At 35.1% G+C, this 24,744-nt stretch overlaps 2 protein-coding genes across 3 annotated transcripts in view; one reads left to right on the top strand and one right to left on the bottom strand.

The window, feature by feature from the left end:
- Positions 1–16,324, top strand: part of TRPV3 (transient receptor potential cation channel subfamily V member 3) — a 22,142-nt gene extending 5,818 nt beyond the window's left edge. The window contains exons 3-18 of the mRNA XM_056344052.1: positions 1,607–1,711; positions 3,355–3,441; positions 4,171–4,328; positions 4,990–5,166; positions 5,375–5,515; positions 5,944–6,224; positions 6,922–7,098; positions 7,880–8,038; positions 8,534–8,635; positions 9,205–9,278; positions 10,218–10,383; positions 10,917–10,983; positions 11,350–11,621; positions 12,444–12,556; positions 13,191–13,261; positions 14,162–16,324. Of these exons, the coding sequence (XP_056200027.1) occupies positions 1,607–1,711; positions 3,355–3,441; positions 4,171–4,328; positions 4,990–5,166; positions 5,375–5,515; positions 5,944–6,224; positions 6,922–7,098; positions 7,880–8,038; positions 8,534–8,635; positions 9,205–9,278; positions 10,218–10,383; positions 10,917–10,983; positions 11,350–11,621; positions 12,444–12,556; positions 13,191–13,261; positions 14,162–14,256 (2,245 nt within the window). The 3' untranslated portion in view covers positions 14,257–16,324. The remainder of the gene's footprint in view (positions 1–1,606; positions 1,712–3,354; positions 3,442–4,170; positions 4,329–4,989; positions 5,167–5,374; positions 5,516–5,943; positions 6,225–6,921; positions 7,099–7,879; positions 8,039–8,533; positions 8,636–9,204; positions 9,279–10,217; positions 10,384–10,916; positions 10,984–11,349; positions 11,622–12,443; positions 12,557–13,190; positions 13,262–14,161) is intronic.
- ASPA (aspartoacylase) lies at positions 16,301–24,744 on the bottom strand. Of its 2 annotated transcripts, none has more exons than XM_056344072.1 (6): positions 24,326–24,744; positions 21,690–21,882; positions 20,398–20,491; positions 19,500–19,607; positions 18,459–18,568; positions 16,301–17,915 (listed from the first exon to the last, which is right to left on the bottom strand). In XM_056344072.1, the coding sequence occupies exons 1-6, from the start codon at positions 24,562–24,564 to the stop codon at positions 17,703–17,705; spliced, it is 957 nt and encodes a 318-aa protein (XP_056200047.1). In that variant the 5' UTR covers positions 24,565–24,744; the 3' UTR covers positions 16,301–17,702. The 2 variants fall into 2 exon arrangements, with proteins under 2 accessions (XP_056200047.1, XP_056200041.1); XM_056344066.1 differs by having other exon boundaries at positions 16,302–17,915; positions 21,690–21,885.

Genomic DNA, 24,744 nt, shown 5'->3' with positions numbered 1-24,744 from the left:
CTTCATAGCTGCTGTACATCTATTGGATGCCAAAATCTTCAGCATGAACACACTGTTGGGAGAGCAGGAGCTGCTTTCAGACACATCAGCCTGTAGGGCACCATCCCTTCCTGGTGCTGAGCCAAGAGCAGGTGAGCTGGTCCAGCAAAGCCTAGAGCTTGGCACTTCTGGCTTTATGGAGGTTCACTGTGGCCTCCAACAGATGTTTGCCTGTTGGGACAGCTCCTGCACTTCATGGTCAGGGAATGCAAAAAAGCAGGATGAACCCATGTTTTTTCCACTCCTTAGTCTGGCTGCCAAGTCCAGGCCCCAGTGAAGCAACAGTGATTTACAGCAGCTGGCACAAGTGATGGCAATGGCCCTGTTTCTGTCTGGGTTTTTCCTGTATTCTGAAGAGCAGCCCCTGCTAGGTAATGTCAGGGACACAGTCCTACTAACCTGAAATGGCATTTTATTTGCTGCCTCCTTAGAATACATTCACAGGCACATCTCAAATGTTAAAAGGTCACGTAAGTTTAAACAACAACGCACAGTGAAGTAACACTTGGATCACCAAGCCACTGGAAAATGAGATGAAGTAGGGCTGTTGGATCATGCTGTCTTTAGCAGACATCAACAGATTGTTCAGTAGTGTCCTAATAATATATTGCATTTTAGCATCAGTATTAACAGGATTCTTCGGGCAAGATGCAGTTAAAAATAAGAAGTACCCTACAGACTAAACCACAAATACTAGGTGAACTGGAAACATTTTCCAGGTGACTACTGGAACATTTTAGAAATGTGAGACAGTTTCTGAACAATAGGCCACATGGGACTCACTACGTCCACCACCACTGAAACTCCTTTGTCTTTGGTGAAATGTAGCAATGTTTTAATGAGATCTAGTAATACCAAGCTATTTATTTTTGCCTTTTAACTCTGCAGACTTTAAAGGGCAAAATCTTCCTATTCTTATCACATTCCTTTTTCTGTGTTTCAAATTTTTCAAATAAATAATTATTTATAGGGAAAAGAAGTAGGTTAATGTTATGCACTGACTGGCAAGATTACAAATTCAGCCCTGGATGATGGAAACTCCTGATGTCATTTAACATGTGACATTTCAAACTGTCTGACTTAATGATTTTCACTGCTGATGGATCTGAAATGATCCATTCTGATGGCTCCTGGCTGAAGAAATAGGGACTAGAATGCAGTAGATTAAAAAGCATATGCATATGTGCTTGCATATGCATACATGTATGGCTGTTCAATAAATGTCTGGTGTTGCATTTAACTATTTGCACAGAAGTTGGATACAAGGCTGTTTTTAGGCTGCTGGAGTAGCTGCTTAGACATGTCAGGATCTGATGCCATGTGTCCTAAAAATATCTTGGGATCTTTTGTCCATCTGCCAGCATGAAAGTGCTGGGTGCAGTGCTGGAGGTTGGGATCCCCTGAGGGGAAAGTAGATAAGCCTCTGTTCCAGTGTCCTGTTAGGTATAATGCCAGAAAATCTAAATTGTCAACCTTGTCCTAGGTGTGTACGTGTAGTGCTTTGCTTATTTTATGGTTGAGCTTGCTTTTTTTACTAATATTTTTGTAAATGCGCTGTGTTCAACAGTTCACACTTTTTTCTGGAGATTGATGGTTTTGAAAGCAATGCAACTCCAAATAATACGTCTCCCCCTGTGTTTTCAAAACCAATGGATTCAAATATTCGTCCATGGTAAGTTATAGATGTATGTGCAATAGTCATATTGCAAATATATCTCTTTTCTTTTCAGCAGCAACTCCTTATTTCTCCTTAGACTTCAGAGCTAAAATGTCACATGGTTTTTCATAGCTTTTGGTCACTTCAAAGACAGAAGTCTATTGGAGGTCAGTTGTTGCTACATGATTTCTCTTTATCTACTGCTGTCATTTACACTGAATCAATCCGGCCTTAGATTTGAATAAATTTAGAATCAGTCCAGTCTTTTTTTTTAATTTTAGCCTCTTATTTATGATACATTAGGACAAACTCCACACATCCATTTGTGTATTTTCTGCTGTGTGAAGACCACAGCTTAATTTAGCAAACCCACCCTATTCCCAGCTGTGTGCTGATGTCCTCTCTTTATTGCTCATTAACAATCAACATGGAGATGCTAAGTTTGAAATATTCAAAGGCAATGATTTATGCTGAATGAATGGAGAAAAATTATGACTGGGAAGAATGCACTTAATTTTAAAAAAATATGTGGGGTACTAACAGCCAATAGCTATATGGAAAATATGCATCAAAACTAACATAAATATGTATCAAATCTAGCATAAGCCCAGAGCGGTCAAATGTTCTTGTGCCTCATGGATGTCTTGTCAGCTTTTAGGAATTAGCTGACAGTCCTGTTTTGGTTTCAGAGGAGAAGTATCCAAACTTCTCCCTCTCATTCAGGGACTTAGCTGCACAAGACACACATACGCTTTGTCACCAGATTCCTCACAGTTTTCTGCAGAGAAGTGACAGACTGAATAAGAATGGATTTTGAGCTACCAGCTTTATTTCAAAGGGAAGGGAATATCTGCAGAGCAACGCTAAATCCTTGCGTCACTGTCCATATGTCTGTTTTCTCAATAACCAATAGTTCAGGCTCCCTAAGTTATTAACCTGAGGCAGTTTATCAAATCTAAACCTTATAGAAAACAAAAATACAAGTAAGAAAACTCATAATAAATTATTTTAAGTCAGATCTGCTTTTAGGAATGTCTGGAAATGATGTACAGTGATTACAAAACACCAATGCCACTGAAATCCTTTAAATTTATTACCTAAATACTTATTTAGGGCCCAGTCCTCAATTTCTGTTAGCTGAAGTTTCCATTCAAGTCAGCTGCAAAATGCTTTTGAGTTGCCTACAGTGTACTGTGTAGTAAATCTTTAGGTAAATCACTTCCATTGTGTGTTTGCAACCTAAACGCTGTTACTGATTTAGCACTTGGTTTGTGGCAGATGAAAAATTAGGCACGTGAAAAGGAAAAGCGTAAGCCTGAACCATTCAGGATAATGCATAAAAAGCAGTGATCATTAAAAAAAATGAAAAACTTCCCACAGTTTCATGATCTGTAACAGTAGAACACAAAACAGGTTGCTTTCCTAGTGATTTTTTAAAATATAATAAAATCCTGTGGATCTCTTCATTTTTAGCACTCACTTTAAAATTCACAGGGGAGATAAAAATGATAGAATTAAAAAGCACAATGTCAAATGTGACTAATTTCAGCTCTACTGTAGATACTGCTTCCTAGTATTGGCTGATTCTTCATGCAGTTTGCTAAAATGTCTTCCAGTATCTTCCTGACTTAGCACTTAGGCTTTTCTGTTTTCTACAGTGCATCTGCAAATGGAGAAGATATGGACTCCCCACAGTCTCTTCAGGATGATGCAACTGAATATAGCCCCAATGTAGACAGCTGTTGGTGAGTGGAGACATGACGTATTTCTTAATACATTTTTGATGGATTAAGTCTATGGTAGCGTAGATATCAACTATGCCATGTTTTAGAAATAAGTTCATATATTTCTGATTCTTCAGGAATTAAATTTTGAAATAGACAACTCTAACCTCTGCTTTTCTCAAATCTCAAATTTAGTGTGAGGATTCTTCATTGATGATGTCTGTTTCCTAGACGACAACACAGAACCGAAACACCATGCACAACTAGGCATGAGCTAGGAATATTTCTGATAGGGGGAAAATATTAAATCATTCTTATTCCACAATAATGCATGATTAGGAATGCTGTGTAAGAACATATGAGGTTAAAATTTTTCTGCTGTGAGAGAGATGGGTGCAGCTGGAGATGCAGCATCAGGTGACTTCAGACACTGAAGTCAGTGAGTTGTGGACAGATAGAGAAGCAGACAAGTATTTCTTAGCCTTTGTTCTAGGAGAAATAAACTGGAAAAAATGCAAAACAAAAAACTCGGAAAATGTACATTTTTATTATAAAACTCCTTCTCAATAGCCACTTACCTGCAAATAAGCAATCTGCAGAAACATTCTGACATCCATGCCAAGATAGATATGGAAGCAGGGCAAGTATAGGTAGTCTGGGGCAAGTAGTTGTATTTATTTTTCCTCTTACATAGAAAATAAAACACAGTAAATTTAATCAGCAGCTTCATTATTATTTCTTACAATTCAGTGCCAACATATCACAAGGACCTGAGCAGACTAGTGCCCGGAAGAAGCTGAAAAGATACATATTTCGGGCAGTATCTGAGGGGAATATAGAAGAGTTGCAAAGTCTGCTCGCAGAGCTAAAGGAACGATCAAACGCATGTACAAACATGACTGTGCCAGGTAAGCTGTGGAGTTACCTGAAGGATTGTTAGCCCTTCTGGCAGCATATGTTTAGTCTTAAGCTGGGAAATATGTCTGTGCAGCAGCTACTTGCCTGTGAATTTGTGGTCATTTCTTTTGCAATGTAATGTATGCCACATTTCCTATTTCAAAGTGAAAGCCTAAGGTATTCCATCAGGCACCTCCTTGCTGCCTCTGAAGCAACACTGGAGAGTATTTGTCTCCTAATTATGACACATGGAGGGTCTACCTGCACTGTATTTCTGTAGCCATACTTAAGCTAGTCTTCTGCAGCATAAGCTGATGTCTCTATTTAAACTGCAGTATAGACAGGGCTTGTGATGTGTGCAGCAGATGTGTAGAACGGGCAAAGAAGTTATGAAAGAGTTCTGGGTCTGTCTGGAGTTAATGTGGCAGTGGGATGTCCAAAAGAAAAACCAGGTGCATTGGCTACCTTATTAATTGGTACATTTCTGAATGCATCGTCTCACAAAGTATACGTAGCTCAAATACAAAGTAAATAGGATGGCATAATTCTTTGGCAAATAGTTTATGTTCTTATATATCCCTCAGGTTCCACCCCTAATAAACAAAAGACTAGAATTCTTTTCCATCCACTTTAATAAATAATGATGATTAATCTCAAAATTCACTCTTGTAGATTATCTGATGAAAAAATTCACAGCTTCAGATACTGGCAAAACTTGTCTGATGAAAGCTCTGTTGAACATCAACGAAAACACAAACCAGATAGTGAATGCACTACTGTCCTTTGCAGAAGAAAATGGTATTTTGGAGAGATTTATCAATGCAGCATACACAGAAGAGGCATATAAAGGTATTGCCATCTGATACCAACTGCAGGTATATGGTTAAATACACCATCCATAAAAGTAATGTTTTCTTCAAACATTCTAATGATGGTTTAAATTCCTAAAACAACTTTTATTCTTTATCACTGGTGCTATCCATCGTAAAAAACATCATTAATGTTTCATAATGTGCTCAAGAGAGTCAACGCTAAATACTCATGTCTGTTGTTTCAGGCCAGACAGCTCTAAATATTGCCATTGAAAGAAGACAATATGAAATAACTCAGAGCCTTATAGAAAAAGGAGCTGATGTCAATGCTCACGCCCAGGGTATTTTCTTTAATCCCAAACATAAGCATGAAGGCTTTTATTTTGGTAAGTGGACATGTGATCTCTCTGGAAAAGTTAGGAAGGAATACCCAAACAATTAAGACTGTATGAAAGACAGGCAAGTGTGAATCATTACTGTAGCTAAACCTCATGTCACAAGATACAAAATGGCATAGTACTGTTAGTAAAATTAACATGCTGGTGTGCAATGTTACAAACACTCAGAAAAAACTGTAAAATACAAAAAAAAAATCATAAATGCTGGAAGTTTAATAAAATGTAACATTTGATTTTGAAGATTGTATCCAATTAATGTTCTATGCAAATTAAGCTTTTATAAAACAAAAGCTAATTCAATTAATATGTAAATGTGATTTCATATATTAAGATGCTTAACACAGTCACTTTTTTATAGTGTGATTTGAATGCTTGTAATAAAACATGAACACATGTTGCGTTTTATAATTTTGTAGGTGAAACTGCACTGGCGTTAGCTGCATGTACTAATCAACCAGACATAATTCAACTGTTAATGGACAATACCAGGACTAATATTACCTCTCAGGATTCCAGAGGAAACAATATCCTCCATGCATTAGTTACTGTGGCAGAAGACTTTAAAACCCAGAATGACTTTGTAATCAGAATGTACGATATGATTTTGTTGAAAAGTAAAGACAGAAATTTAGAAACAACAAAGAATAAAGAGGGTCTGACACCACTACAATTAGCTGCAAAAACTGGGAAATTAGAGGTGGGTATTATTTCAGTAGCCTCTAAGAGGAATTAAGTATGGGGAAAGAGTCAAGGCCAACTACGTACTCAGTGCTCTGATACATAGTTTTCTATGCTGGTGATGCTTGTACTATGTTCAAAATACAAGCAAATGTTTCTATTGCAATGTTGCTTTTACCCTTCAAGGTTTCCTCTCTAACAACCCTTCTCTGTACAAAATACACATGCTGTTTAAAAACAGCCTTGCTAACCCTTCTGTTGTACCGAAACTCAAAAATTCTGCACTTGTTGCAATACTACACTTATACAATATACGGTCTTTGAATAAATTCAGAAAGCTCACTAGAACTGCTGTTATGCTACTGTAGAATCTGGCTCTGATAAATCAACTGTATTGTGGTAAAGAATTGACAATTAGATAATTTAAAAGGTAATTAAGTTAAAGGGAGATATAAAGGTGAACGCATGGAAAATTGTGCTTTCATCCTTTAGAATAACATCTCTGACAGAAAATCTGGAGGCCTTAAAAGCACTGTATTTCTTAGAGATCTGTCATCTCTAACACTGCTTACTGAATAACAGAATTACAAATACATTGATTTGCACTACCGTAGAATGTGATAGTTAAAAGGTAGGGGTTTTGACATGCGTGTGTGTTCTTTCTCCTTTCACATGAAGAACACATCTGCTTACAAATGATTCTGTTAATGTTTTAGATTCTGAAATACATCCTGAGCAGAGAGATAAGAGATAAGCCTAACAGGAGCCTGTCAAGAAAATTCACGGACTGGGCTTATGGTCCTGTTCAATCTTCTCTCTATGATCTGACAGAACTAGATACCACCGCAGACAATTCAGTACTGGAAATTATTGTCTATAATACGAATATTGGTGTAAGTAACCTATTTCTAACATATATATATATATATATATATATGTTTCCTGGCAGTACACTCATTTCAGATGTGTTAGCCTATACGTTGGACTGAATTACTTCTAAAAGAGTAAACAGTAACTTTTGGTTCTCAGTTTTTCTATCAGGAGTAAGATGAATTCTATATGTCTGTAGATTGTCAACCATAAGCAAATATGCATTCAGCTCCTGAAACACATGCTAAGCATTTTGGAATTGGGTTTTTTTCCTGCATTTGAAGCATTAATTTGCCTTGCATGGGAACACAAATATGTCCCAGCTGGTCAGACCAAAGCTAATGTCTCATCTCCACAGAGTAGCCACTAGCAGCTGCCCAAAATAATGCATGAGAACAGGGCAAGCAAACAGAAATACAAGAATATTCTGCCTAAAGTTATAAACTTTACTTAACAGGTACGTATTTTAGGTGTTTAGGAATGTTAGCTTTTCAAAGCCAGAATTTTACATTTGCTAAATTCATATACTGCCATAAAACACTCATAGGAAGCAAGACCAGATGTTCACATTACTGTTTTAGCTCAATCGTAATTTACTGGAGTATGGCAGGTTATCTCAGCATAGGTCAGAGTTCTCCCATTGTATCTTCTTAGATTAGGGTCTGACATATCTTTGAGCACATCTAGATGCATTTCTAGATCTGCAGGGACAGATACTGAATGAAATCCAAAACACATGCCTGAAATTATCTCACTTTCCTTACAGGTGGCAAGTTCAAATCTTTATTATTATTTTTTTGACAGAATCGTCATGAAATGCTGACTTTGGAGCCCCTGAATTCACTCCTGCGAATGAAATGGAAGAAATTTGCACGACACATGTTTTTTATGTCATGCTGTTTTTATTTCCTATACAATGTAACATTAACATTAGTTTCCTACCACAGGCCTAATGAAAATGAAGTGAGTACAGCAACAGAGTCCTACCAAATTTTACTGATTTAAAATGGAATACAATTTTCTGAATTGTATTTAAAATGCTAAACCAAAACCAGCTATCAGAATATTTGGCTGTAGTGAGATCAGGTTCTCCCACATTAGGTATTCGTATCTGGAAGGAAGAAGAGCAGTAGTAGAGAAGGTAATTGTATTTGCATTTTGTGAAAGTGACCCAAAATACAAATATGTAATAAAAAGACAGGCAGTTACATTTCTGAAAGTGTGAAGAAGGTATTTTGTTTTTATTTTAAGATAAATAAATCTTTTTTTTTAAGATATTCTCTGTTATTTCAAATTTACATGTTAGGGGGCTGATTCTGTAAATCCACTGGGAAGAAAAATCTCACTAAAAGGAAAGAAATTGTGTAGCTAGAGAGCTACATACGTGAGGCTTCCTGTTACTTTGCCTTTTACACTTCAGGTATGGAACTAGTCTTTCATTTTGGACTTGTCTTGCAGGCTCCACCTTATCCACTAGCTCTGACGCGTGGTGTGGGATGGCTGCAGTTATCAGGACAGGTGATGGTTATGTTAGGAGCAATATTTTTAGCCATAAAAGAGGTAAGACTTTTTAATAACAAATACATAAACAACATAGGTGAAGAAGGTATCTAGATTTATGAATACACCTATGATGATATTGGCAATACATTTGGAATATCTTTATGATATGTATAATTTCTAAAAGTCTGGCACAATACATCGCTTACTCACAATGACCTTGGTTATATATTCAAATATAACTGTACTCTTCTGCGGAACAAATATGAAGAGTTTTCTTTTCAAATTCTTAAGACAGAGATGTGATATTTGATATATCATTGATGTCAAATTCCTGGCTATAAGGACCCTGCTGCATTAGAACTTTTAATTGGAAAAAAAAGATATAATTTTTACCATATACTCTAAGTAATTAAAGCCAGTTGCTAACTGTTAAATCATGCCAGAGGTGACAGAAATGTAAACTGTGAAGTTACAGCCCTATAAAAAGATTTTTAATTTTAGAAGTTATCATGTCTTATTATTAGACGAGTTCTTTTAGAACACTGATTAAATTATTTTGAAAAATACATTTTGAGGCCTACTTTCTCTTACTACCATTTCGGTATTTTATGTATCTGTCTACATAGAGTGTAGCCATCTTTCTGCTTAGGCCCTCGGACCTGCAGTCAATTCTTTCTGATGCGTGGTTCCACTTTGCATTGTAAGTCTGTCGTGCATGTATTTTATACTATATATAAAATGCTTATCTGTGGCATGGTCACAGAGAATGTACTCCTGTAGCAGATGCTCATTTTTCTCTAGATTATCAGTTTTTAGAGAGATGGATGTAATCTTACATGCAGCTTTTCTGTAGCACATGCTAATGGTAGCATGGGTCAGTAACGATACTGGGGGTTGATGTGTATGAACCGGATTTTTTCCCCAAAGTGCAGTACTGTCTTTAGCTTGTCCTGGTGCTGTATCTCTTTAAAGCTATATATAGAGAAATGTGTTTAAGAAACCAGGTTAATAAATGTGATAGTTTCACACTCCTTTCAGCTCCTTTAGGAAGGGCAAATAGCATAAAGCTGGTTCAGCTGGCCTAGACAAAGCACAGATGATTCCCTCTCATTTCTAGCATATGACTGTATGATCAATCAAAAGAGAGGTGGCTTAACTCTTACCTTTCTTCCTCCTCCTACAACCACACTGATACCAATCTTGTGCTGCTAAGAATCTGGTCTACATCCTATCACAGCATATCACACCTTCTACTAGTGTCTTCCTTGTTCGTGGAAAATCTGTAATGATTCTAACAATTCATTAAGCTAAAGCTTGAATTAAATGGCTTCTAAGATATTATTAAGAATTCTTAATGTCTTTGTGAGAAAAACCTGTATTGACCAGCTATTTTGGGGATAATAGTTGACTTTAAGGTTTAATAAATATAATCCTGATATGTTAATATTCTTATACCACATGTACTCATTTATTTAATTATAAAACTATAATGGTAATATTCATATGGAATAATAGAATGCAGTATGAAATTAGAAAAGAAGCATAAGAAGCAAATAAGTCTTGTTTTCATATTTTTCCATTGTTGTTGGTTTTGTGCTAGTAATTTCCCTTTTACATACATGTGTTTGTTTTTTAACAGTTTTATACAAGCTTTGCTTGTGATCTTCTCTGTCTTTTTGTACTTGTTTTCCTACAAAGAACACCTCGTGTGTCTTGTTTTGGCAATGGCCCTAGGATGGGCTAATATGCTTTATTTCACCAGAGGTTTCCAGTCCATGGGCATTTACAGTGTTATGATTCAAAAGGCAAGTTTATTTTCTTTTGTTTTATCTTCCTTGTTATGATATTTAGTTGTTACGATACAATCCCAATCAAGCACATTCAGCAATTTAGAGGTATTTTATAGTCCATATTGAAATTTCTTGTCTTCAGTTTATATGTATTATTTCAGCAGAATACACTGTATAAATTCAATGGCAGAAACTAGTTTATATCTTAAAATCAACATTTTATTACAGTAAATATATAAGTTGGGTTTTTTCAGTTAATATCGTTCTGCTATTTAATGGTATCATACACCTACATTATGCATTATGCATTAATGCCTATATTGTACAGAGTTAGTCACCCTTGGATAAGGCACCAGGCTCTCAGTCATTGAGATTAAAAAAAATCAGACCCAAATCTCTGGGTTTCACACTGACACTACAACCAGTTTGCTTAATGAAAGCAATCTGATACTCTTAGATTGTACCACACCTGTACCACTGCAGAATTCATAAGTATAAAACTCATTATCAATTTTCATTTCTGATAAATAATTTAATTTATTTTTTAGGTCATCCTGCAAGATGTGATAAAATTTTTAGTTGTCTATATCGTGTTTTTGCTGGGATTTGGCGTAGGTAAATATTACTGGAGAAAAGCACTGATGCTCTGTGTGAGTAAAAATTTTAGCATTATTATTCATAAGAACCCTATTGTCGTGATGACAGCTCATGTTGGGGTTTCTTCTGGATATTAAAAGACCTAGTTTAGAGTTTAAAACTGTCTAGAGACTTTCTGAACTGATAAGTATTTTGGCTCTTTCTCAATTTCATTTGTATGTGGGCTTTTTGCTTCTTGGTAATCTGTCATCTGTTTGCTGCTGTATATGTTGCTGGGCAGCTCTAGCTCTTGATTACGCAGTGCATTTTTAATTCTTTAGGATAAAATGTCATGTATGTATAAAGCATTATTGTGATTAACATTTTCTCATGCTTTCTTCTCAGCTCTTGCTGCATTGATTGAAACTTGCCAAGATGGCAGCGAATGCCATTCCAACAGCAGTCTGGGACCTGTTCTGATGGATCTTTTTAAGCTCACCCTAGGACTGGGTGATCTGGAGATCCAGCAAAATTCAAAGTATCCCGTACTATTTCTTCTGCTCCTCATAACTTATGTTGTGTTGACTTTTGTTCTTCTCTTGAACATGCTGATTGCATTAATGGGAGAAACAGTAGAAGATATTTCTAAAGAAAGTGAGCACATCTGGAAGCTCCAGGTTTGTTTGTGAGTTTGCTTAGTGAAAACAGGCTAAAATCTTTTTAGCTGTACCTATGGTAACTTGTTACGCTGACAGAAGGGGTTAGGTATTAACAGTGATAATCCCCATTTGTATATGTGTACAAATAATGGAAATAAGTAATTTTAGTATTAGCATATCATAACTTTAGATTCAACACCTATCCTAAAAGTAATCTTATGGCTTGGATTTTCAGCCTCATGCACTGTCACATACCTTTATGACTTTCATTCCAATTGATACATCACTGGGAAGGTTTGTTTCATTATCTGCCTGGAAATCTGTAACACAGCATCTCTGCTATTCTGTCCCTTCAGTGTGAACAACGCATGAACTCATTCCAGTTTCCCATACCTTATCCAAGCCTGGTCTTTTACCAAGGCTAGACAGCTCCAAGTCGCAAGCTATCATCAAGAACACAGTCGTAATTAGGACTGGAGTTGCTTTCTGTGGTGGGCAGCATCCCACAACAGGTTATATATGTCCCGTGGCAGGGTGTTTCATGAAGGTTTTTTAGCATTGAACCCTAAACACTGCGTTTAGAGTGAGATTTCTTGATTCTTCTCTGAGTATGCCTTTTGCAGCAGGGCTAACAAGAAAAAGCTGTGGACTCCCTGTTTACACATGACAATAAGTGGCATGCCATCTTATTTGCTGTTGTTGGAAGCAGTGTTGGTTATGGATGGTGGAGGGATGTATGACATGTTATAATGAAACACGGAGCCTGCAAAATGTATATGCTATGAAATCGAATAATTTTGAATAGTTAACCATACTTGTGTTACTGTTTATTGTTAATAGAGAGCCAGAACTATTTTGGAATTTGAAAAATTCTTACCAAAATGTTTGAGGAAAAGATTCCAACTGGGAGAACGGTGTAAAGTGGCTGAAAATGATACCAGGGTGTGTTTAAGGTAAAGCAAAGCTAGAATATTGTGCTATCAATTCTGCTCTGTATGTTTCTTCAAGGTTATTTCTCCTCAAAAGCCTCTAAAATACATCTCTGCAAATTATATTAGGTGTACCAAAATCCAATTTGGTTTCTTCAGTTGAGACCAATTGTTTTAAAAAAAAGGGAAAATATATAGGGTTTTTTAATGTAAGAAATTTTTAGTAAGAAAACAGATTTTCAACTTAAGTTTTTAATACACAAGTAGCAAGTCTGCTTGCATTAAATGCCACTCTGTTGTAATTTCCTTTGAATGTTAGCTTAAAAGTCATATTTAAATTGATTGCTAATTGATGATTACCATATTAAAGCATACATTACTGTGCTGTTTTATTGAAAATACTTAAAATATTTAAGGTGAGTTTCAAGACTGTACTCATAACGTGTGAAATCATAAAGTATTTTTAGTATTATTCTCATCTTCATGTAGTACATAACACTGCAAAAGGCATTCACCCTTTTTAGTACTAGCAAAGCAGGTGCTGATGGTAAAGTATGACAGTCCCAAGAAGAAATAAAGAGATAGAAGGGAAAGTGCAGCTATGTCACTGGGAGATATAATGAATACTAATAACACAACTTATATACAATATAAACAGGATTAATGAAGTGAAATGGACCGAGTGGAAAACACATGTTTCATTTATTAATGAAGATCCAGGGCCAACAGGTACTGCAGCATTTTACAACACTATATTTGCGAAATCTTTTTTTTCTTAGAAATGCTTTGATATAATTTAATACCTTTAAAAATACAAACTGTCATAAACTAGATATTCAGCGATACTTAACTGCTAGGGAAACTCATGGCTAATATGGCAGGGGTGTTACATTGTTTTTAAAGGTTCGGAGAGAGGGTTGGTTGCAAACTCAGTATTTACACCTTGGTGCCAAAACATAGTGGTTTTACCTTTTCTTTATTTTTCTCTAAGCAGTTATGCTTGATCTAAGTTTGATGTTCTGTTATGGCATTTGGGTGGTGTAAGGCTGGAGAACTTAACAGACAGAAAATGTTACTTTGAAAAATTGTGATAAAGTGCATTTAGTACTTAGTTACATATAGTATTGCAGATTTTGGCAAGAAATCAGACTGATTCTGCCGAGCAATACTATACTCTGCTGGTTTGAACCCTCAAACATTCATGTTTATGTTTTGCAATATGTATTGGATGACAATTGCCTCTCCTGAACGTTGACCAGGAAATTCAAGATACCCATCTGCTGACAGTGTTAGAAGTGTAATAGCGAAATGACCTAACTTTGAGGTGTCAGATGTCCTTCTAGCAGCAGGCGTCAGAGTTTATGATAGGGGCATACGAGGATCTGGGAGACGTGTTCTGAAGTTTCTTCTTAAGTCAATTAGCATTTATATTGCTTAGTAGAGTGAACTCAGTAATAATAAAAAAGGGCCAGACAGAAAAATTTCTGTGTAAGATATGGTAGTAAACTGACAACTTACTGCTTAAATAAATGCATGTTTTTAACGAAGAAAAAATAATGTGCAAAACTTTGATCTTGCATATACAGTTTCTACCATGTCCTGTTTTGTTTATAATGCATTTTTTTGCAGATCCAAGCAAAATTCAAGATAATTCAAGAACTAATAGCAAAAATACCCTGAATACGTTTGAAGAAACGGATGATTTGCCTGAAACTTCTGTTTAGTTGTGCTGTATTTGATATGTGGTTGTTTAGAAGGTTCACAGCATCAGCAGTGGATGCTAAAAGTTTTGTTGGTATTTTGGACAGCTGTAGCCAGCTGGAACACAAACTTTCAGTGATGTCATCTGATGACTTTAACCCATTTAATCAGGGCAGCTGAGCTAAAATAAAATGGACTATTTCACTGGTTCACTTTTGAGCCTCTTGAAAACCATTGATGTCCAAGTTTGCATGACACTACTCAAACTTGGCTCTAGACTTTTTACTGGATAAAAAAGTTCAAATGTGAGGTATTTCTTCCTTTTGTGGAAAATTAAGATCATTGTGATCCCAATCTGCTGTCTTTTGGAATCTCTAACTCATGAGAAACGTTTTGTAGACTGAAAAAAAAGTTCTTGTCGTGGAGAAAAGAAAGGCATTTCAGTTCTGAAGACTACCAAATGAAGTATGTTATTTTGAAATAACAATGTTCTTGGATACATTTGAAGCTTTTGTAATGACTGTCAGTGTTATTAGAGGCTTGATCCCGCAAGTTGGAGAAAGCCTCTTCAGGTCTCGTTAGCTTTGCCTGATCTGTTTTTCTGTGTGTATTCCCTAGGTTCTAATGGGGTGTTTACTGCTTTCTGTTTATTAATCTGTATATGTGCCCTCCCATAAAGTAATAGGGCAGCAATATAATTCATGATGGAGAGTATTTGAGTTTGTTCCAGCCACAGAATCTTTACTTTTCCTACTCAGCTGTGGTATCTTGCTGCATAAAATAAGTTATCACATTGGAAGTTCTTCTGGTTTAAAAGTAATTTAATTTCTGTATTAAACCACAGCAGGAAAATAAGAAGTCAGTATTTCTTCCCAAAATGAACAAAGTAAGTTAAATGCAATGCAATTGCAGACTTTTAAAGCCTTTTTTTTATTCAGAGGACTACATAATGCATTTCTGTAGCACTTGATATTTCACTACCTGATGACCTAGTACTATGAATTATATTTTTAGTTTTCTATTTTTTGTGTATATATAAAAGAATATCTGTTCTGTGTACTTTAAAATTTAATACGTTATGTGTCTTCAGTGTCACGGGTTTTCATCATATATATTCATCTGGTGCCTGTTTTAAGGGTGCTGTTTAAGTAAGACTCAGGTGAATTTTGTTCTGCTTGAACAATAGTAAGAGTTGCATTGGATTCTTATGGCTAAGCCTGATGGGGGCAAAATGATCCAAAAGACTTTCTTAACACAGAAGAGAGCATGAGGGAGCTCTCCAGCGGAAAGGATAGTGCAAAGCTATTTGCAGGAATGATGAACATGGTTCTCGCTACTCAACTGGTCTTCTACAGATGCTGTATCCCGTGTTTCCTACCATGTATGGCCTGGATGGATGGGATCAAATTGAAATCTTCAATTCAGTTATGTTTTTACAGGGCATAGGAATTTGAGGGGAAGGACGTTTGTGCATATCAATAGACCAATGTAATACCTGAGCATTTTTGGTCGTCTTAGTAGGATATGTGAGCATGAGAAGAAAAATTCCTGTGGTCTTGGAATCTTTCATCTTTGCTGGTTAATTTTGCATAGAAACTGCCAACAAAGAATATTGCCTTAGGACTCTGCAGTTCCCTTTGGATTCTTTTGAGTGCCAGTTTTTGGTTGTTTTTTATTACATACCTCTTCACATATACTCAGGAACCAGAATAAATTAGCCTGTGCTGTACTTCATGTTGCTGTGGGTAGACTTTTCACTGAAAACAAGTTCTGGTATCTCTGTGCTGCACAGAGGTTACACTGTAGGTGTAGCCATAAAACAGGGAAGGCACAAAAATATGTAAGAATGTGCCGTGCCAATGACCAGGTACAAAACTGCATCATAAAACTGAGGAAGAAGCTGGGTGTTGTTTCCCAAAGTTCTTCACTGACAAAATATCCTCCTTTTGTGGCCACAGCCCTGCCAGATCACACATGCTGTCTCCTCTCAAGGCTGTTACCAAGAACACTATGAATAATGACTGGAGCGGACAATTCTGTACTTTTTATACAATGTTTATTTAAATTAAATAAAACTTCTAATTCAGTAAACATTCTTTCCTGTGTTCTTATTTTATTGCCATAGGAATTACACAAAGCAAGGAAAAAAGAATTTTGGCTTAGTGGTAAATAAGGAAGAAATCACTTTTTAAAAGGTATAATTTGGGGGTTAACTAGACAGTGAATTTTTCAGTAAATAATTAATTATTGTATCCTTATGCAAAGTTCTTGATGTTTTCTCTAGCCCCAATTATTGTCAAATATATTAAAAGCAGCTTTAGAAAATTGATTAAATTCCCATTTTCTTCTCTTTTTCAGCTACTATGACAGGCTTTCTTTCCACAAATACAGAACAAGTCAGTCTCAAAATTCTCAGAAGTTTCCCCATATGGAATTCTTCTTAATTTCCATTCTGAAATACTCAGGTATGGTTTGTACATATCTTTGCATCAAAACCTGAGTTAATTTCCTAATCTTGCCTTCCTCATTGAAAACTTTTGGGGTGCAACAGCTGATTAAAATTTGATTTGGAAAATGTTATAAGCAGTAGGTGGATACACCTAGAAAGTTATAAAGCTATAAACTTCTCTCATCTCCATTGCAATAGAAAGGTAGAAAATTTCTTCAGAAGTTTCACAGGATAAGCACATCTTTTTCCTGAATTTGAATATTGCTCCAGTATGTTTCTAAATACTAGATACTTTCTAAATTCAAACCTTTTTGTCTTTAATGTTAAATCAGAAACAATTTGAATTAATATTGTAATACTTTAAATTTAAAAAGCTTTAAATTTCATTTTAGTATATTTTTCTCAGAAATCATACATTTTTAGCTTGTCTTTGTAAGTACAAAAAGAAAAACCAAACCAAACCTAAGGCTTCCACCTCAGTGCAGTAGGTGTTAGTTATATATGCAAATAATATAAAAGTTTCAAAATACATACTGTCACTCTTTTTCTCACTCCCTAGCTTTTCCTTTGTCTCATATTTTGTATATTTATCCAAGGAATTCGTTTCAAGGATCACCCCATTTTAAAAGGTGTTGGTTATTGTGGGTTTGTTGTTATAAAATAGAAATGCTGTAATTTTTTAATGTAGTTTTGTGGATTGGTATCTTTCTATATGATGCTAGATATAAATTTTATAGCCACTAACCCGTATGTGGTATATTGTTCATTTTATGTAGTGTGAACTAAGGAACTTCATAAAAATATTTATTCTTTGCTTCTATAGCAATCTATTAGAACAAGTAAACAGTAGTCATAATTAGCATTATGACAGTATGTTTCATCTTAAAAGTGCTCAGCAGTGTTAATTAAATTATAACTTAAAATTAGATTCTGCATTTATTCAATGAATTACTACTGAATGACGCTGGATTTCACAGAGAAGAAATCTACTTTTTGTATAGAAAAATCTGTAACAAGCTTTTAAGAAGTGCTCTGGTCTAAGACTAAGGATCTGATGTGTTTTGCAGTGAGTTTAATTTTTACTGTTTTTACAAAAGCTTGTTTCTTTTCATAATATGCAGCTTCGTTAATAAACGTTGGATAGACTGTACAGTTCCCTTTATATTCAATTACTTCTCCATCAAGAGTCAAAAACAGAGGATCACCATTGTTCAGTGGCTGCCAGTCTTGATCCTTAGAGAAAGAAAATAAATAGAATATATTTACTTTCAAGTTTTTATATATTTCATGTGATTTCTGAGTTTATGCTTAATAACTATATTCTCTGCAGTTTATGGCAAAAGCTTTTAAAATAATTCTTTTTAATCTTCTGTACATTATTTCAGGTGCCTGGCCCTTGTTTTGAGGCTTGTATAGAATTCACTGCTAAAGGTGAACTAAAAGGAAACTGCATATGCTCACAATTGATTAAAACCAGGCCCTCATTTTGAATTAAAAATTAGATTTATATTTTAGAATATGAGCTATCTATTTTCTTTTTCTTTTTAGTTTTAGGTTCAAAAGTTATTTTAGGTTCAGTGATTCCCAAATCTGTTACTGAAATACGGTATGACCTTAGTGATAGAACTTTACCGTAGGAAAGGTCTAAATTATTCAATAAACCCATTGGCAATATTCTAATTTTAAATATTTACTATTAAAACATACTACAATATAGCAGAATTGACACAGGAATACTTATAAAATGTCACAAATTAAAACTACTTTACAATTTACCTGCAGCTTAGGGTGAATAATGGCAATAACTTCATCATTTTTATTCCTGGGATAATCTACTTTCTCTATTATTTTAAAAACCTCAATTGTACATGGTGGAAATTCCTTTCCTAGAAAGAATAAATGTAATTTAATGTCAAAATGAACAACTGCCTGTTAAAAAAAACCCAATGCATTATTTATTCTCTTTAGAATGGCTTAAATCATTAGGTTGTACCTCGTCAAGGTTTACACACTAGTGATTAGCTTATATATCATAAAAATGTCTAGGTCCAGATATTTTTCCCATCAAAGCCCAGACACAGAAAGATGGTCCAGTCACATCTTGTAGCATGTGGAGCCTAGATCTAAATTAGCTCCTGAAATGTGGCTTCTCACTGTATACTTAAAAAGACAAATTTTGTAAATGAAGAAATCAATGAAAGGCCTGTGTTTGATAGTGCTGCACAATACAGAAATGTATCAGTGGTATTTAATCTTTACAATTCTAGCACAATAATGGAGAGTCACATGCACAACTACATTCTTTTCCTTCTACTTCCAGAAAAAGCCCACTGACAAAATGTACTCTAAAAGCATTTTAAACACCTGTTTTTGTCAGTAGGTATTTTAGATAGTACACAGGTATAACAAAATCTTACAAAATTTATTAACTTTAATTTTAGTTAACAATGCACAGAAGGCATATAAATTGAACATTTCTTAGTATTAATTTATATGTATTCGGTATGTACATACTACTATGCAAATATTGTTAGCTAGTATTTCAGATTCTTAAAGCAACTGTAAGATTAGAATCGGTATACTTATTGAATCTTCAGGAAGAGGAAATATCCTTAAAGCTACCCAAAGCAGCTATACATGAATGCTGACGTTCTGACGCCACACTTAAGTAGGTCTAGAGAACAATCCTTCCCCCCTCCCCTTTTACCTGTGTAACTGTAGAATGTTGTAGCCCGATCTATTTTTTCAAACAGTATTTTCCTGAAATAGTCCACTGATATGACACAGGCGGCTATATTCTCTTACTACTTACTCTACCTTCATTTAAAAGTTGCACAAAATCAAGGCCGTGTTTGACAATCTTCCTCATTTTGTCCAAAGTATCAGCTCTAACAACACCTTGCGGCTGGGGACCCACCTCCACACCTGTTTGCAGATGAGGGAGATTATTAATATAGCCATAATATGTTACATGCTTAGATTACACAGCAAAAATAGATGTCTGATTGGGTCTGTGGTTTATGCTTAAGAGGTATTGTAAAGTACAGAGTTATGTGATTTTTAAGACAAGCAGAAAACTTAGCTCACCAGTCAGGATCAGTTTAAAGAACCATAGGTATGTTTGTGAGCATGCTACTAGGGTAAGAGAAAGGACACTACATACATCAGTTTCTCTTATTCTTTTCTTCATCCTATTTTTCTACGCTGCATTTTAAAGAACTATCTGTTTAATATAAAAAGCAAACTAATATTTTTTCCCCCCTCTTGTTAAGGTTTTGATTCCATAAATGAAAAAGTTAACAACTTCCATGCAGAACATAGTTTCCCCCTTCCTTTATCACTTCATCTCTTTTCCTCTTCTTGGCTAACTACCAGCATTTCAGCCAAGGCTTATTTAGAGGAAGCAAGCAGTTCTTTCCTGAAGCTGTTACTTCCTCCTTATCCTTATCTATTATAAATATTTTATGCAAACAGTGGGTTAACTGAGTTTAAGAATTTCCAGCTGGCTTCTGTGTATTTTGTAAGCCAAGTATAAATCAGAACTCTTCAGAAGGAGATCATCACGTACATTTGATTCGGTAAAGACATTGTCAAACAAATAGCTACTGGTGATCACAGTACTCTGTATAACACAATGAAATGAACAGATCTGGAAACAGGCTTATTTTAAGATAATGTACAGTGGGTTAAAATAGTCTTTATTTTTCATATTTACCAACAGGATGTTTTGCTACAGATCGAGTTGTTGCATATTTCAAGCTAGGATGTTCAATCAGCAAAACAGGGCAGTGTTCTGGAGCCAAAGCATTCTGTGGAGATTGTTTAAAAATTTCTTTGTTATGCAAATGTTTTAAAATGTTGTGCCACAAAAGATTACTGATGCAGAAGTGATTTACACATTGTCTTCAATATGTTGCCTTTATTTCACGGCCCTCAAAGAAGTAGGACATCTTTAGAAAACGGACAAAGCTGTATTTGTTGGTCTCCTTTCCATTAACTCATGCCAGGCATACTTCACTGAACTTTGCTGTTTCCTACTATAACTGAACACAGTTCTAGTCTTAAATTGCTAACAGGAGGAAAAATCTACTCATCAGTGTTCCAAAACTTAGAATCAAAATACTGTAAAGCAAATTGCAAATATTTTTTATGTCAGACTTAGATTCTTTTATGGGGAATTTAGGTTGTGAATTAAGCCTTATTTTAACTCTTTTTTTTTTTTTTTTTTTTTTACGTAGAAACCTTTTCCAGGCCTCTTTCCTGATAACTGCCTACCCTTTCTCTTCATATGTTATTTATAAGTTTTCTATATCATCAGATATGTTATAACATTGAAATAGGATACATGTAATAAGAAAAATGAAATGTTAAAATAAACCTTGTTTCTAAGGGGAAAAAATTTTTAAATTTCACACCATTGGCTTAAGCTTAATTTCATCAGTCATTGTCTAGGTCACAAATACTTCAACCGATTATGCTTAAGCCAGCACTTTTGCCAACCTTTCTACCAATACTTAGCAGGTTCAGGAAAAGCAGAATCACACAGCTTCTAAAGATCTATCATTGTTCCTATAAATAGTGATGAAGGAAACGTTTGTGATTACCTAGCTCCATTATTTTTTACTTGTCTTTATTTCATAGAATTAATGTTTCACTATTTAGCATGTGTGACCCAAATTTATCCAAACTCCTGACAGATCACTATGAAAGCAGATTAAATGACATTAGTTTTCACAGATGTTATTCTAAGCATTCCTCTTTGACCATCAGTCTTACTAACGCTCATTTTAATACATGAAGATTATGAGTTCAAATCTGAGTTACCGGATATTATAATGAAATTATTAATTATCTCTGATTAAAAAAAACATCCTATGAGTGATTAAATATTTTAAACAGTTTTGCAGAATAAAAAATAGTATATTTAAAGAAACTACAAAACTATATATAGTAATAAAACATTACAACTAATAATCTATTTTAATAGTTCATTTAAATTAGTTTTACCTTGATATAATGAAACATTTGAATTGTAAAGTCATCCCTGGAGTTTTCAAGAATAAGGGTACCACCCATGTTAGAAGTGGTGTTGTGAAGGTCAAAAATAAGGTCATACGCATCATCACTACCTTTTGGACCAAATATATGATTGATTTCCTGAGCCCTTCTCACTTCATATGGAATATCTTCCATCACTCTCCTGCTGTTAATATCAGTACAAAGAAATTAGTAAGCTCATTCCATGGCTTTACAGTCAACAAAATACGTATACCCTTTTCTTTTTTCTTTTTTCTTTAATTCCATAATTGACTAAAGTTGAAATCACCTATTTAATTACCAAACTGTTAAAACTTGATGAATTTGTGCTTGAAAAAACAAGTATGATTGTTAAACAAGTCTTACTATTATGTGTCTTGAGCCAAAGGGTAGCAAGCATGTTTTGATCTGATTTTAGCTGGAGGCTACTTCTATTTATTTACATCCTAAAATTTTCCCCCCTATACATAAAACTAACTCAAAATCTAACAACTTAAACCACTTCCAAGATTGGACCCACCACCTCCTGACGACAGTATTTGGATATTGGTCCATGCCCATTTACCTTGGACATCACTCACAAGGTCCTTTGTAACTTCCTCTGTGTCCTGTCTTCTCATATTCTGATCAGACTTTTACAGACTGTTGTTTTGAGACCTCCTGACACTCAAAGCTCATAGAAGATTTTGTTATCTCAAATCTATTCCTTCAAAGTTTTACTACTTGTTATCTCAGGTGACTATGTCTGTACTACACTTCAAAAAATTGGTCTTAGCCCAAGGAAAGGTCTGAGACAGGTTTCCTGTCTATATAAGGGCTCTGTAGGAAACTGATGTATGACACAAGGACATCCATCTTACATATTAACAGTGAACAAAGCTGCTCTAGGCTCGGACTTTTCTGCGCAGACAGCAAATCTGGTTTTGATGATAGGCTTGGGATACTACCCAAGTACAATACAGACATGCCAAATATCTTTTGGGCCAAATTAAGTTTTCTTTCTCGATACAGCTCAAACTTTGTAATATTTTAATTTTGTAGAAACACTGGTTTTAAGTTGCATGAAGAAAGTTTTGTTAAATGCTAACAAAACACCTTACTAACTGCATGGGTATTTATGCATTGGAAAAGGTTGCTGAGGAAAATTATGGGATCAACACTGCTGGAGTATTAGAAATGGCAAGATATGATCTGTTAGGAGTGTTTACATGCAGTTGATCTACTAGTGGATCATGAGGTGGATTAGAATTTATATGTGAGGCCCTCAAGCTCCTTTTTCTATTTTTATGATTCTGTATATCGCATAATCTACCCATGTATTCTTTGGTTCTGTCTTTGAAATGCAAGGTTTTTTTCCACATAAGACTGTTAAATTAATACTTCCTATCAGAGCCAATGAGACTTCCATCATGACTTTCAGGAGTATCAGGATTTCACTCCGTTTCGTTATTTTGTAAAACAATTTGTGATCTTGAAGGGCCTGTACTTAAAGGGATCAGGTGAAGGTATTCCAACCAGCCAGTAGTGTTGTAATAGAACTGGGCAAATTAATAGGATTCACTGAGCAATATTAGTTTAAAAATGAAGACAACCTGCAGGTGTCTTAATCTGCTATTTTTTCAAGTGTTCTATATACAAAGCAGCTGAAAACAAACAGGACCGCTTCCCCCCCTGCCCCCCCCCCATTTGTCCTAAGTAGGCAATTAAAAGAATGGCCTCAAGAGTTACGTATTAAGAAGTCTGCTAATCATATATAATAACAACAAAATTCTAAGATGAAAAGACATGCAGGGTAAGAATAACCACACTTACAAAATACATGGTACATATTTCTTTCAGTAATATTCACCTTTACCATTAAGACCTTTCTGAAACAATTACCTTTTTAGCATACAACTATACCAAGTGTAAGAATGGTTATATAGCAAAGTACACCTCTGGAATAAATGGCTCAAAAGCAGAGAAACATAAAATCCCATTAAAAATGTAAAATCAGTTACTATTTTACAGTAATTAGAGACTGTATTTCTTCTAAAATAATGAATTAGTTACATTACTGAGACTCTCTGGCTATAATTTTGCTATAGAATACATTATTTCCAACTGCGCTAATTTCACCTTTTCATCTTTTACTATATATAACTGAAATTACATACACTTCCCTGATTTGTATACCATTCTTTTGTATAATCAGATGTCTACCTTTAAATTGTTTTTATCTGCTATCTTCCTGCAAGTATAATTGTATTCAGAAGAGCTCCAAAGCCGAATTGCACAAGAAGGCACATGAGAAATAATGACTTTGCAAGTCAAAACAGAAATACTTTAGTTTACACAAATACAGCTAATCTAATACTAATTCAAAAAGTTGTGTTTAAGATTATCTGTTGGTTTGAGACTCATTCGAGTAGCAGTAGTTCTAAAATGAATCTGTTAACACTCATGCGATTTTTTCTTTTTGGGTTAAAGGTCAGTAATTTCAGTTATGTGACTACACAGTTAAAACAGTAGTGGAACTTGTGTTAACATTTTAATCTGGAAAGGAAGCTCCTTACAATTTAAAGAAAACAGAGAAGTAAAACAGCAGAAAGCACAGCTATTCTTACCCCAGATTATCAGGGTCAAAAACACGGTTCAGATCACAGTCAATGTATCTAGTACACTTCTTCACAGCTCTTGGGTTGGTAAGAAATGGTTTCACTTCCATTCCTGTTCTTTGAATCTCAGCTCCGTTCTCTTGCCAGTGCTTGACCAAAAATACCCCTGATAACTCATTGCCATGAGTTCCCCCGAAGATAGCAACCCGTCTTACCGGAGGTGTATCAACAACAGAAGAGGAAGTCATGCTTTTCAGCAGCTCTAAGAATTGCTGAAAGCAAAACAGAAAATAATTCTAAAGTAAAACTTTTGTCCTGAAAAAAAATGTTTCTTTTTAATAGGAAATTCTTGATGCCTGTTTAGGTCAGATGTGAATGAAAGTGAATTAACATTTCTCTAACAGTTTTCCACTCCTGTTGTGAGCCGG

Source organism: Falco biarmicus, chromosome 1 (assembly GCF_023638135.1).
Source record: "Falco biarmicus isolate bFalBia1 chromosome 1, bFalBia1.pri, whole genome shotgun sequence".
Taxonomy (NCBI): Eukaryota; Metazoa; Chordata; class Aves; order Falconiformes; family Falconidae; genus Falco; species Falco biarmicus.
The sequence above is the reverse complement of the archived record's forward strand: the minus strand, read 5'-3'. Positions and strand labels throughout refer to the sequence as shown.